At 44.2% G+C, this 15,392-nt stretch overlaps 1 protein-coding gene and 1 pseudogene across 1 annotated transcript; one reads left to right on the top strand and one right to left on the bottom strand.

The window, feature by feature from the left end:
* Positions 1 to 525: 525 nt before the first annotated feature.
* Positions 526 to 1,384, bottom strand: IFNK (interferon kappa). Its single transcript, XM_036434226.2, has one exon. It carries the CDS (start codon positions 1,208 to 1,210, stop codon positions 584 to 586), a length of 627 nt encoding a protein of 208 aa, XP_036290119.1. The 5' UTR covers positions 1,211 to 1,384; the 3' UTR covers positions 526 to 583.
* A 6,221-nt stretch (positions 1,385 to 7,605) lies between these two features.
* LOC123652163 lies at positions 7,606 to 10,163 on the top strand (annotated as a pseudogene).
* The last annotated feature ends 5,229 nt before the right edge of the window (positions 10,164 to 15,392 follow it).

The following is a 15,392-nucleotide window of genomic DNA, read 5'->3' as shown; positions in this document are numbered from 1 at the left end:
TTCAAATAAACCAAGCTGAGAAACAAATGGGCCAGAAATGTCAACCTTTCTTCTTTCTTTTTTTTCTTTTTGAGAGCAGGAAGAGAAAGGGAGGGTTTTAATTATGGAAGTTTGTATAAGCTCTTTAAACAAGTTGAACTTCAGACTAAACAACCTGGACAGCAAGAGGGCTCAGTCCTTGAGGTGATCCATTTTCAGACATTCTCTGACCCATGCTCTCTAGCCATTGGCTTGGTGAAGTTGAAAGGTGAGATTCAAAGCACGTACAACACAGAAAAAGGAGAGAGGAGTGGAGAGCAGGAGATGGAGAGGGAAGAGCATTCCTTTAAAACTTTGTCACGAGACTCTTAGCCACCCCGAGGACGGTGGGCATTGCCTCTCTCAGAGAGGTGAATGTGGCTGGTGTTGCAAGGCCAAACTTGAGAGACAGTCAACATTACAGATGCCACCACCAATCCAGCCGAGAGCAGGCTGAGAGAATAGCCCAGGGATTCTTAAAAGCCAATAAAGGGGGAGGAGATTTTGGAGAGAAACAAAATGTTAGTTTAAAAAAAAAAAAAAAAAAAAAAAAAAGAGATCTACCTTATTTCCTGCTTGTTAGTTCTATGAGTTTCTGGAAGTAGTAGAAACATCTTTTGACTTCCAGTTGGACGATCTTCCAGGCGCAGTGACTGTACTGCTTGTCCTGCAAGAAAGTGCTTATCCTGTGGAAATACCTCCTCAGTTCTAACTTGCTGGGCCGGGGGGTCCTAAGTCCAGGGTGTCCCCTCTCATCCTCCTCCATCTCTTCCTCATCTTCACGTCCCTGCTCTTCTTGCAAGCATTGTTCCAGGTACTGCAGCTGCCAGTGAAGTCCGGTTTGGATTTGTTCCAGGTGTTCCTCTTCCCATGTGGACAGGAAGGCGGGTTGAGTGAAGATGCTGAAGGTCAGCATGGCCATCTCATAGAAGGCCCCCTGGATGTCTCTTTTCAGAAGAGGCTGGGTATGGAATAGGACCTCTCGGGGCAACTTGAAAGCTCTGTTTTCCCGTAGGCACCGCAGAGGAAATGATTTGCTTATATTGGTCAGAAGCATCACATTGTGCCTGGTGATTCTACGCAGATGAATATGCAGCAAGTCACAGCTCAGAGAGAGGGTGCCGGTGACGAACAGGCCTATGAGGCACGTAGGCCACACACACTTCCGAATCACCTCTGGCTTGGTGTTCATTTTCCTTCTAAGCCAAACGATTCGCTGTATTCACGATTCACAACGCTGTGCTGGGTCTTCCGAATGCCTTAGTATACCTTTTATACACCAGAATATCTTCGGTGGGGAGGAGTTTTCTGACTTGTCATTGTATGGTTCTTCGGGTTTCGTCCTCTCTCCTTTCCCTCTGTGTCTTTTTTTTTTTTTTTTTTCTTTTTTTTTTTTTTTACTTTGGATGACTACATTGACTTTGGAAATTCCTAGAAGCCCGGATGATCCATCCCAGCACTATAGAACTGAAGTAACAAGACTGATGCAGAGTGTTTGCGAAAGAACTGAGGGCTGTGTTTCTATACACTCACCCAACACTATGACATAAGAGAAAGGGATCCTCCAAGAATTTAGTTAATCATAGGCATTGACCAGGTGACTGTGATTATTTGGTTATAAGGCTAATCTTGTAAAATTAAGCTTCTAGATTTGGATATTTTCTGTTTTTACTTGATTTTTCCAGGCCTCACAAAAGATTAAAAAAACAACAACAACAGTTGGTCAGTTGATCATGGCACTTATCAAATAAAGGACTAAGCCGGCTGGGTTTTCTGTTGCATTTAGAAAATGTTGATATTCTTTTATATATATATAAAAGAATATATATATATATATATATATATATATATATATTATTGATTTTTACAGTCAGGAAGGGAGAGGGATAGAGAGTTAGAAGCATTGATGAGAGAGAAACATACAATAGATCAGCTGCCTCCTGTACACCCCCTACTGGGGATGTGCTTGCAACCAAGGTACATGCTCTTGACTGGAATCCAACCTGGGACCCTTCAATCCACAGGCTGTCACTCTATCCACTGAGCCAAACCAACTAGAGCAGAAAATATTGATATTCTTTTGTTGTTGTTGTTAACCCTCACCTGAGGATATTTCACTCCCACCCCCCCCAATTGATTTTTTAGAGAGAGTGGAAGGGAGGTCGGAGAGACAGAGAGGAAGAGAGAAACATCAGTGTGAGAGACACATCGATTGGTTGCCTCCTTCCCACATGTGCCCTGACAGGAACTGGATGGAGCCTTGACTGTAATCAAGCTGCCACCCTTTAGTTTGAGGGCAGATGCTCTAACCACTGAGCAACTGGCTGGGGTAGAAAATGTTGATATTCTCTGAGTATTCTTTTTTTTACTTAAAACTGAACCAGTGCTTCCATCTAATAAGACTCGGTTTCAATTCAGCTGAACATAGAATACAAGATAATTCAATATACTATTCTTAAAACTTTTCATTAAAAAACATATATATTCATATGAATACACACATATATTTTTAATTACTCACATAGTCTCTGTAAGGTGCAAAGCACATCTGAGGGCAACACCTTGTATACCTCACGTAACAACTTCTAACTTATGGCTGTTGTTAACCATCTTTACATTCCCTGTACTTCCATGTACAGTTTTGTCATTTTATTCTCTTCACCCCAAATTTTCTGCTTTTATAGACATTCCACATCATATCCTTATTTATTGCAAACTGTGGTTTTAGCACCTAGCACATGCCAGTCACTGGGCAAGGACTTGAAGAAGGAGGGGTAAGGTGGAGTCCAGGACCTTCAGGGGTCCGTGATGGAGCAAACAGGCATGCTCAAGTGTTTCAGGGAGCAGGAGTCATGGATAGGCCCTCCCTGGAGCAAGGACCTCATTCCCCAAGTTCCATAAATGTTAACTGATGCTGATGTTGACAATATTCATGACAAAGAAGAAAAGATGATTGACATGCATATCTTTCCCATTGTCAGTATGGCCTGATTTAGCAAATAAAAACATGGAACACCCGTGCAATATTTGGGATGTACCTATAAGAGCATTCAATGTTTATTCCACAATTTTACCTCTCCACCATGCAAGCTCCCACTGACCTATAAAGCGGAAGTCAGACTTGAAGTTCTCTGCAGGAAGCTTGTCCTCTGCTAGCCGTCCCCCTGGTGCACAGGTGCATTCAATTGTGTTTCTCTGCACCAGCTTTACTGTGTACATATCCACAACAACCATGTGCACTCCAAAAGGGGAACTTGCCATGTTAACACAAAATAGTACACACACACACACACACATGCACACACGCTTACACAGTGGCTCTGATCAGAAGCATTATTGGATTATCAGTCTTTAGTCAGACCTCTGTTCCGTCAAAGCCATCTCCTCTGAATATATCTCAAAATCTACACTAATAAAAGAGAAAGATGCAAATTGACTGTACCTTCATGATGCCCACCAGCCAATCAGGAGTGAGTATTCAAAGTAATAAAAAAGATGGCAGGTTAATTTGCATACACAGGTGGTGGCAGGAAGTGGATGCTTCCACACTGCCCCAGCTGCTCTGGGCCTCTGGGCAGTGTGGGAAGGTGGAAAGGCAACTCTGGGCTGGAACAAAGGCAGTGCTGGCAGCCAGGGGAAGGAAGGCCTATTCTTGCATAAATCTTTGTGCATCAGGCTTCTGGTATAATCATAAAATTGAAAGAAACACAGTGTAAGGAAATGTTCTTGTCAAAATCTGTCACAACTGCCCAGCCAGTCACAGTGGGCTATGTGTGGACATGGCTACTGTTTCTCTGACCTCTGTTTTCATTTCTCTAGTGATGTCTTATTATTTACATTAATATAAATGTAAAGCTTTCCTCTGAGGGGAGGCTGGTTGGCAAGGTTGCCCTGTTGTTGATGGAACTGTGGGAAGCACATGTGGATCACACGGTGAATAGTAGTGGGCAGGATACGATTTGTTTGAAAAAATATCCATGAGACACTTCAGTCTAGACGAGATAACTAATTCAGCTCAGGGGCATTTGGCATCTGCGGGTAAGATTCATTGCTTTTCATGGAAAGGCAAATTTTAATCCAGCACTCGGGAGTAACATGTTGATCATCCATGTTACTCAGTATTGGAGCGTAAGTCATTCCATTTGGGGTCAGTAGGTGATGGGGCCCAGCAGAGAGCTCAGAGATGGGATGCCTGTGTCCGTGTCTGTTGGTGCTTCCCACAGGACATGGGGACAACAGCCACCACAGAGTTGTGAGCAGCTCTGTTAGTGCCAGAGCCACCCTGGAGGCGCACCCTGGTACTCCATTACTGCTGGTAGGTGTTTCTCTCATTCCTCCTGCTTCCTCCCTTGGGACTAGCCTCTCCTGTGGCCGCCTTTTTGGCTCTCCCTCTCTCAGTGATGTACAGGACATAGACACGTATAATGACTACACAAGTAATACCTGGATATGTTCTTGTAAAAATTCAAACATGTCAGATACATGAAAGCCTGGCTTGCCAACTCAGCCTCTGCTCATGCTCTGTCCTCTGGGCAATAGCTACAGGTGTCAGTTTAACTACATTTGATGTAGTTAAGAAGGACATTTGATGTAGTTAAGACAGACATTTGATGTCTGTCCCCACCCTAAACACTAAGTTCTGTGAGTGCAAGGGCAACGACTGGCTTGTTTGCTGCACCCTCTCGAGTGCCCAGCAGACCCCAAAGAGATCAGGAGAGACCGGGACTACTATCATGGATGATGTGTGGCTGAGGAGTTGGGCAACTTGTATATGTACTTAATTGCCAAAGCAGGGTTATAAAAAAAAGTGTAATATGCTTTGAAATTTAATCCTGTAAGTGTATCTCTGTGACTGTCTACATGATATCCTTTGGAAAGAACATAAATAATCTACATTATCAACCCATCGTGAATTTGCGGCCCAGGATAAACGGGCCACCAGACCTAGCTCAGAAGGACCCAGGTGCCTATCTTGGCACCTGGCACTTGGTGGGTACTCAGTAATTACTTGTTGGATGGCTAGCTCCAGGTGATGGCCGACAGTCCTTGGTGTTCCTTGGCTTGTGGATGCTTCACTCCAAGGAAGCTATGTGTCAATAGCAGGGGAGTTATGTTGGGGTTTAGTTGTTGTGGTCGAGGGGTATGGGGAGGAAGAGTCAGGTGCTGAGGACAGCGGAGTCCACAGAATGGTACATGGCAGCACCAGCATCCACTCCGTGTCCTCTCTCACTCCCATTGCTGTGCTCTGGGATTCCCTGGGGCTGGCTAGGCCGGGAGCACCTTGATGCTAGTGGTAACACATAGTTTTGCACTGTTTAGCTGACTCATGTGTCTTTCCCTACGGATGAGAAATGTGTCTTAGTTTTGTTTTCATGGCATCCCTTCCCTAAGAGACTACCTGCTTGCTGCCTAAAAGATTGCATGCAATTTGTTATGTTTTTCAAGTTTGGGTATTAACCTGTGAGGCAGAGCTGCTGAGAGGTGATCAGATCATCCCTTCTGCGTCCACCCCCAGGAGTGCCACTTCTGGTTGTAAATGCTCCGATGAGCTGTCATTGTATCATCTCACCCGAAGAGAGACTCTTGGGGCAAATTTACTCTTGGTTCTATTTTTAGCCCAGCTCCGGGTTATCCCTACAGTAACTTCCTACGCAGGAGTCATTGGGGCTCTAAGAAAATGATCCCTGATCAAAAGGAATTTAACAGGGTGGAATAAGCATTCTGTGAAACGAATACACACCATCAGTAAAACCTACCCTCAGTTTTGGGATTCCCACAGCAGCTTCCATCCATGTTTTTGTCCCACTGTTGTTTCTCTTAGTCCATTTGAACCCCAATGGGGATTTCATTTATGAGAGAATAATGTTTCAGATGTTGACAATAAAAGATCACACCTTCGAGAATAATCCTCCACTTTAGCCCCTGTGTAGATGTGGGTTTCTTCCCAGACCACATCGGAGAGTGCCTGCAGTCTGGAAAGAAATGACAAGCGTGGTATGGGTGATGGACAGGAATGACCACCTGTCTGGGATAAATATTTTTAAAAGGAGTTGCTGCTGTTGCATAGATGAGGACAGTGTCTTCTTTTAATTCTTATCAGCTTGTATGTGGTCATAAGGTTTCTTGACACACAAAAAAACAAGATAAAGAACCAAAAAAAAGGCATTATTATGGAAAAATTTAAGTGAGCTTTTTTTTTTAGACAGACAGAATACTCACATGCGTCACATTTTAGGGTTTATTTTTTATTTATTTTATTTTTTTAGTGTTTGAGCAATGCCTGAGTTGGGGTGGTGTCTGGGAAAAGGAGCTGCGGGAGGTATTAATTTCCTAGAACTGCTGTGAAAGTTTCCACACATTGGGTGGCTTAAAACAACAAAAATTTATTCCCTCAGAAGGCCGTAATCAGAGTCATTAGGACCGTGTTTCCTCCAAACCAGCTAAGGAAGAATCTTTCTTCACTTCTTCTGGCCCCTGGTGACAGCTGGCAGTCCTTGGTGTTGGTTGGTTGGTAGATGTGTCACTCCAATCTCTGCCTCCACTGTCACCTGACACTTCCCCTGGGTCTGTGCCTCTGTCTTCCAGACATTACCTTTAGGTATTCTTTGGCAACAATCTGCCCAATTATTAATAAGAATAAAGGATGCTGTTTGGTTAGTGGTTACAAAGTACCCAATCTTTATGTAAATTACCTTTGGTTCTCACAGCCACTATGTAATGTAAATGTCATTATCCTCAACTTAAAAGGAGGAAATAAAGCTTAGAAATATTAAGTGACTTGCCCAAGGTCACATAACTGACAGGATCAGGATTCAAACCTAGGTCTGTCTCAGGCCACATTGTATTTTTACAGGATCTAATGGTACAAAATCTACTGTGAACATCTCTGCAGTCAGCCCATTTCTTTCCAAAAAGGACTTGAAGCAGCTTATAAAAGATACACAATACAAGAGAATAAAAAGTGTTTAAATCAGAGTTGAGGGTAAACAAAGTGGAGTCGAGGTAGAGCTGGTGCATGAGAATGATGGCTGGCGTCATTATTGCAGAGGGTTGCAAATCTGAATAGATGCGAGAGATAATATAATCTGGTAAGGTAACCACAGTATCCAAAAGATAAAACAAGCCAGTGACAAAGCTAAACCCCCAGTAGAAGCAGAGCTTTCCTTGGTACTGAGTCCTGGGAGGGATTTTTCCTTTTGTGCCTTCAAGAAGAGAGCACTGCCCAGCTGGTGTGGCTCACCGGTGGTTGAGCATCCACCTATGAACCAGGAGGTCACAGTTGGATTCCTAGTCAGGTCACATGACCAGGTTACTGCCCAATCCCCTGTAGGGGGCATACTGAAGGCAGCTGACTAGTGATTCTCTGTTATCATTGATTGGTGTTTCTATCTCCCTCTCCCTTCCTCTTTGAAATCAATAAAAATATATTTTAAAATAATAATAAGAGGAGAGCACTATGGGATTTTTTTTTTTTTTTTAAAGATACCAGCCACTTTCTTATGAGGTGACACCACCACCACCATCACCACCACCACCACCACCACCACCACCACCACCACCATCTCTGCCATCACGTAGGGGGCAGGTCTGTGCCTCATAACCTCCCTCCATGGAGGCGATGTCCTTGCAGGCATTCTGTAGGGGCTTGTTGAGTTTTCTCATGTTGAGCTCCGGAATGGAGTTCAGAAGTTCAGCTGGACTGGGAGAGCGTTTCTTCACCGTGGCTCAGAGTGGGGAAAAGCGTGGTCACACACACTGGCATTCTCAGAGGCGCTGGCGGGCAGCCTGCCTTGGCACTCCCAGAGCCCCCGCCCAGCCCCAGCCCTGCACTTCCTGTGATTCCTACGGAGGAGCTTTGGGGAAACTAACTATCTGTAGGCACGACTGTCCTCCATTTAAGTCAGAAAGGAAAAATGAGCTGTTTTGACCCAGTGCCACACACAGCACTGCAACATGCACTGGACTTGCACATAGTCCTGGGGTTCATTTGCTGTCCTCTCTGAGAGCCATAGCCCGAGATGCAGAAACTCAAGGAGGTGGTTCTGCTCTACATGTTCCCTCCCCTCCGGAAAGGGCTTTTTCATAAGTTGAATCATAAAATTCAAAGCTAGGATAGCCTGGTATCCCCAAATGTTATAGGTAATGAAATATTAAGACACATTCTCTTGGGATTATCAATATTGAAAACCTGGGTACTTCTTTTTTTAAGAGGAAAACTGTGAAAGGGCCACATGGATGGGCCTGGAGTGAAAACCTCTTTGTATTCCTAAGAGAGATGAATTAAGAGACCAAAATTGGGATTGCCCTCTTCTGGGAATGGGTCTGCTGGCATTCATAATGGTCCAGCATTTGACGTGCCACCGGAGGCTGTCCTAGAGACAGCACTGACAGAACTAGGCATTCCTGAACCCCTGGGAACAGAACTGTTTACCTTCACACCGAGGAGGCTGGGAAAGCACCGACATGTGCATGTGGTGTGTGCCCAGGCTGGCTTCGAGGAATTCATGCTGTGACACCTAAACTTCCAACGAGGCTGTCTAACATGAAAAGACAAACACATGTCAGCAGGGCCTGGGGTGGATCCACGTGTGCCCACCGTGTCTGTGACACGATCAAGCGTGCTTTCCTTATTGAAGAGTAGAAAATCATTGTGACTGTGTTGAAGACACAAACACAGAGTCAGAAAGGTAAATTAAAAAAAAAAAAAAAAGTTTTTTTGAGTAATGAAAACAACTAAAAGAAATTGGGATTGCCCTGTATCTATCCCCACCAGGACAGAAGATAGAGCAGTAACACTTCTTGCCAAATGTGATGATAAAGGTTTTTATGGATGGTACATGGGACAAAGAATGCTGAAAGTCCTGACTATACATTGTGTCCATCCATCCATCATCCATCCACCATCCATCCATCCATCTATCCATGTATCCGTCAGTCTCTGAGGATATGATGCCTAAAACAAGGTAATAAAAAAGAAAAGGAAAGTTCATGTCCCCATAGAGTGTCCAGATTTTCAGAGAATACAGATTAAAATTACAGGGTGCCACAAGTGCTAGGAAAGACATAAACAGGGCAAGAGGGTAACTGAGGAAGGTGATGGCGTGAATTGAGATGTGAAGGATGAAGAAACATCAACAATGTAAAGGATGGGAGGGAGGGCATTCAGCCAGAGAGAACTTAAGCCCCAAAGCCCTGATGGAAAAGAGCTTGGGATGTTCAAGGAACATAAAGGAGATTGGTTGGGTGGGAGGGAAGGGGCTGGGGAGGTTGGTACAGGAGAGGTTGTGATTGAGTAAGGGTGGCAGACCAAGATGGAGTTCCACTTTTATCCTAATACCAATGAAGCCACATGAAAGAATTTTAAGCAAGAGAGGAATGTGAAATGGCCTGTGCTTTAAGGAGGTCACTGTGGGGACACAATTTGGTCAAGAGCAGATACTTCAGTAGGTGGGGTGAGTGTGATGACCTAGATAAAGGTAGCAGCAGCAGAGATGGGGAGAATAGACTGATTTGAGAGATATTTTTAGTAAGTTATTTAAGACTCATCTGAGTCCAGGTTCACACCTTTGATGATCAAAGATCGTTTTCCAGATGTGCTGTTGATAATCCATTTGATTATAGGGTCTGTACTGTATCAACGTGATTGTTTTTTGATAACCAGTATGTAATCTCATTTGGCATCACATCTTTAACTGGATGGCCTTAAACTAGGTTAGGTCTCATATGTTGGACAGCAAAATAAATAATTTACTTAATTGGACTTAGGTTGGAGCTGAGGCTTAAATTTCCCAGGGTTAACCTAAAGATTAAATTCCTGAGAATGTCCCTGATGTATCTCCTGTGGGTACACAGAACAAATGTATATTTCTGTATGTTTTGACATTTAAATAAAATAATGTATTTTATGATCAATTTCAAACATGGATAACTATCTGTAGTTTTCTCATAAGGGAATATAATCATACAATTCTGAAGTTAAGAAAGTGATGCTAATCTGTTACCTCCTAAATATAGATGAGAGCTTATAGCTGACCACTCTAATCCTCTCGAATTGATTTTATTTAAAATCTTAGAAATGTTTAGTTGTCAGAAAAGTCCCTCTGTCTCAATGCTCTGACACAGATTATACTTCCATGATGCACTGCTGTTTAATAGGTTGAATCAAGATGAACTTGTCACTTTTCTTATGCCACAGGAAGAGTAAATAAATGAAAAGAAGATTCTGTATTTCAAAGTTTTCAACATTTTTCTTAAGCTTTTGACATGTCTGATGGTTTACCTAGTATAGAGGCTAGTCTTCTTAGTTTTAGATTGTTTGTACTTTTTTAATGAGCAAGCTCATGTCTGGTTTGGCACACAATGATTAGATCCATAATTTTATAATAATCTGTCAGTACTCCATAATTTTTCAAACACCCAGGACTTCCAGATGCGTCAGGCACCAGCTGCTGTAACAAACACATCCAAAAGCGTGAAACGGCTCATGCATGATGGAAGCCTGTAAAGTTTGAACAGAGGTAACTTGAGCTGCAGTGGGCTTTCTTCCAAGCAGTGGCCAGGATTACAGATGCCTTTGATCTTGTGGCTTTGTCATCTCCCGTGTGGCTTCCAAGGTTTCAGGGTTTATCTTCAAAAAGCTGGGACACAATGGCAAGAGCTGGAGGGTTGTCCATAGAAGTGTTCTCTGGGCCAGGCTTGGAGGGTCCCACATCCCTCCCATTTCCATCCCACTGGTGAGGACTTAGTTGCATCGTCCCGGCTCAGTACCAGGGGTGCCAGGAAGTGTAGTCCAGCCATGTGCCCTGGAAGAAGACGGAATCGTTTGATGAGCAGCTAGCGCATTTCTACTCTGCCCCTCAGCCATTTGGAAAAAGAGTCTAGCAATCAAAATGTGGTAGCACTGGTATGAGTTGGCTTGAGGCTTGGGTTGGCATGGAAATGACACCTGGGTGGATACCCATTAGAGGTTTTTTAAAATCCATTTGAAGAGAATCAGAGTTGTCAACCACAGGCAGTTTTCTCATGGGGCTCTTTTCTTTTTTCTGAAGATTAGAAGAAGTATTGTTGAAATAAAATAGTTTTAATTTCTTTTTCCAGGCTATACAAATAAGGGAAATGATTCATTTTGGTGTCTTTTTAAAAAAGCATGCTTTCCTTATAAGAAATCTATTTTGGTAGAAAGACACTGTCATTTGCTTTCTTTAAAAATCAGAATCTCTGAGACTTATTCCCCGTGGGGACCAACATGTAGAAGGAGACCCTTCAGTATCATCCAGGTGAACACTGCACTGTCATTAAGCAGACAGCAAGCTCAGCATCACCGAGTTTGCACACCCCATTTCACTTTGTCACCAAAAGAATCCTGCAAGGTCCCATTTTACAGTTTTGAGGAACCAAGGCTACGGAAAAGTTATATCACTTGGCAAAGGCTGCCCAAAACTAAGGCCTGCCTGGCTTTCTGTTCAGTTGTACTGAAGTGAAAAATAAGTGTCTCATGTCATATTTTTTTTTTAATAAAGAAGAAAATGTGTTACCTAATAACATTACAACAGTAACCTTAAAAAAAGAATAGCTTTCTTGAGAAAGATTTTAAAGATTTCTCTGGCTTCTGACAAAAATGAGTTAAACACACTCGGGTCCTGTTTTCAGCCGGTGGATCGCGAGGTCGTTTCCCTGTCTATGAAGTCAGTTTAGAGGCTCCACGCTGTTTATGAGTTCCTGCGCGTGGCCAGGCAGAGGGGATGGGCGGAGGGGACCCTGTGATTCCTGGGCGTGGCTGGAATTCCCCTCAGGCTCCTGCAGAACAGGGAGGAGCCAATCAATGATTCTCTTGCAACATTGATGTTTCTATCTCTCCCTCTCCCCTCCACTCCAAAATCAATAATATATATATATTTAGAAAATCGCTGCTTTAGCTGAAAGGTATTTATTATGATACTAGAGGCCCGATGCATGTAAGTTGTGCAAGAGTAGGCCTTCCACACTGGCTTCCCTCTGGCACCAGGACCCGTGCTTGGTCCAGAAGGTCGTCTGAAAAGACATCCGATCTAATTAGCATATTGCACTTTTATTATTATAGACTGGGGAAATAGTTCCTTCACAAAATGTTCACAGGAATCAAATCTGTCCTGGGTGCATATTACAAAAAGTCATTTTTCCCAAATGTATTCTTCTGTTTCCCCAGATGCGGGGCTCCTGGTTAGCACTAGTTCATAGTTCTCTATTGGTGCTTTCTTCTTATCCTCCTACTAGGTAACTTTGAATTCCTGGAAAAAAAAATAATAACAACAACAACTTGTTAGTTGCCAAATGTATCCCAAAAGAAAAATTAATTTGTGATTATTTATCATTATCAATATGACTAATTGGGCAACCTAAAGCTCCTCCAAGATGAATTATTCCTCAGACTTACTGTAGGGGTAAAGAATGCTGAATCTGTAGGACATGACTGTTGGTAATTGACCATGATTTAAAAGACATTTGTTGAGACTTCGCTAGATGTTAGAGAGTCAGTTCTGACTCAGAGGTTCTTTCAACCTTGGCCTGGCCGGTAGATCTGAGGGCATTCAGTCACTGGCTCCCACGGAAGCTACCAAAACAACCATCAAGGACAAGCTCTTCAGTTTAATTGCCTGCACCTAATTCCCTGTGTAGCTGCTTCCTGAAGCAACCAAGAAATCAACGGAGGTCCGGAAACCCTTTCTGAAAAGCAGGTTTTCTTGCTGGTCCTGATGGCTGACGGATTTATTCTAAAACAGCGAGGATTACAGAGTGTGTGTTCTGAGCAGCACACTCAGGGGTGCAAAGCCATGTAAGAGCTGCCCAGCGAGGAGAGATTAAGCGCCGTGCAGACTGTGATGAGTAACAAGAGTGGGGATACTGAATAAATGTCCTGTGAACTCAGCGGCACACAGAGGACCCCTCTAGAGGCTACAAAGACAACAGGAGAAGGAGCATGTGAAGGGTGAGTAGCAGATACTCTTGGGTGTGGATCCCAGCCCGACCTCTTACTATGAACATCTTACTATGTGGAAGCTTCATGTTCTTCATTTGCCGAAAGGAGCCTTAGCATCCTCTCATAGACATGATTATAAAGATGTAAAGTGCCCAGATGAGCACTTCAGTGTCTGGAATGAGGGAAGCTCTCCGTAAATCCTATCAGCAAATACAGTAAAGCTTAAAAAAAAAAAAAAAAAAACTTTCCTGAGGAAGATTTTAAAGATTCCTCTGGCTTTTGACAAAAGTGAAAGATGTCTCTGGCTTCTGACTCTGTAAATAGTTTCGTGGGTTTGCCTATCTTTAAAGCAGCGATATCACATCATAGGGCAGCGGTCCAGAGGAAATAAGGTGACAGAATTGAAAGGCCCGGCACAGTGTCTGCCATGTGGTCGGCGTGTGATAGTATTTGCCATCGTTCTCTGTGAAAAATGGGGCAGATGAGAGAGGACACCTCGGACCAGGGAGGAGACACACAACCTGGCCCGGGCTTGGCATGTTGCCCAGGCCTCCTGGACACAGAAGTTGTTCAATTGAATAGCAATCGAAAGGTAGACGGTGGTTGTAAAATGCGTGAAACATAAACGAAGAGCCTCTTCTTCTTTAGGGACCCCGAGGGAAGGATGCCAGGGTTTTGGAAGAAAATCAACTGAGCGGCCTCTAAGTTTTTCTTTTTCTTTTTCTTTTTAAAAAAAATATATTTTATTGATTTTCCACAGAGAGGAGGAGAGAAGGATAGAGAGCTAGAAACATCGATGAGAGAGAAACATCGACCAGCTGCCTCCTGCACACCCCCTACCGGGGATATGCCCGCAACCAATGTACATGCCCTTTACCAGAATTGAACCCGGGACCCTTCAGTCTGCAGACCGACTCTCTACCACTGAGCCAAACCAGTTTCGGCTCTAAGTTTTTCTGATGCTGAGGTTCCGTGGTTCCTGCAAAACTTTTAGTGGGTCCCGGAGAAAGAGGACAGGGAGTGAGACATCCCCGCAGCGGAGCTGCTGGGCTCCCCCTGGAACAGACCGACCATCAGGCAATGACTGCACTCCGAGGTCTTGACAGCAAGCAGCCCGTTTGCTGAGAGGAGACCAGGCTTTGTTTTCATGTGGCAATCGGCCCAGGTGTATTTGATTTGACAGGTAAGAGACGAAAGCAAAGGGCGTGAATGTATTTGGTGATGTGTCATTTCTCGCGCGTGTTTTCCCACCTTTGGCTTGAGATTCAGAGTCAGAGAGGGAATAGGGAAGAAAAGCCCAGCTCCCCCAGGAAATGAGTCTTAAGGCAGAACTGAGACACGTATGAGGGTGAGTCATCAGGCAGGGTCTGGGTTTGCAGCAGCGCACCTGCGGGCGGGGGCCCGGGGAGACCCTCCCCAGGCAGGAACACGCACACCCTGGGCCAGTGGTCGGCAAACTCACTAGTCAACAGAGCCAAACGCAACAGTACAGCGATTGACATTTCTTTTGAGAGCCACATTTTTTAAACTGAAATTTCTTCTAACGCCACGTCTTCAAAATAGACTCGCCCAGGCTGTGGTGTTTTGTGAAAGAGCCACACTCAAGGGGCCAAAAAGCCGCATGTGGCTTGAGAGCCACAGTTTGCCGACCACTGCCCTAGGCTCGTGGGAGGAGCCTGGGAGGTGTGTGGACTTCCTGCAGAGCAGGGCCCACGGCATTGGCCAGAGTCCTTGGACCGTAGAGCAGCCCTCCCGCAGTGTCCCATGAAATGTTACGTGGAGCATAAACTGCCAACAAGTTACAGAGGTTTCTCACTGCAGGACTCGCTGAGACCTCTGACAGGCAGTGAGAGCTGTGAGCATCCTGAGGAGGGAGACTGGGAATGGCACACTTCCCACACTCACTGGGAAGCGGTGCTTTTTGATGGAGGACACAAAGCCCACTTGGGGCCAGGACGACCCGTGGAAATCATTTCTTTGTTCTCACCCTCTCCCAGGGGTCCAGATACAGACACAGGTCTTGGGGCAGCCAAATGGGGGTGAACACTACCCCGGAGAACACTGTCATTTGGAAAAACCTAATGGGACTTGGTAGGCAAAATAATGGGCCTCCACAGAGGTCCACCCTCTAATCCCAGAACCTCTAACTACTTCCCTGACATGGCAATGGAGAGTTAGCACATGGGATTAAACGAGAGATCTTAAAAAAATAATAATAATAATAAAAAAATATATATATATATATATATATATATATATATATATATATATATATATATTATTGATTTTTTTACAGAGAGGAAGAGAGAGGGATAGAAAATTAGAAACATCGATGAGAGAGAGTCATTGATCAGCTGCCTCTTGCACACCTCCCTACTGGGGATGTGCCCCCAACCAAGGTACATGCCCTTGACCGGAA

This window comes from Pipistrellus kuhlii, unplaced genomic scaffold (assembly GCF_014108245.1).
Source record: "Pipistrellus kuhlii isolate mPipKuh1 unplaced genomic scaffold, mPipKuh1.p scaffold_m20_p_12, whole genome shotgun sequence".
NCBI lineage: Eukaryota > Metazoa > Chordata > Mammalia > Chiroptera > Vespertilionidae > Pipistrellus > Pipistrellus kuhlii.
Note: the sequence above shows the minus strand (reverse complement) of the source record. Positions and strands in the feature narration are given on the sequence as shown.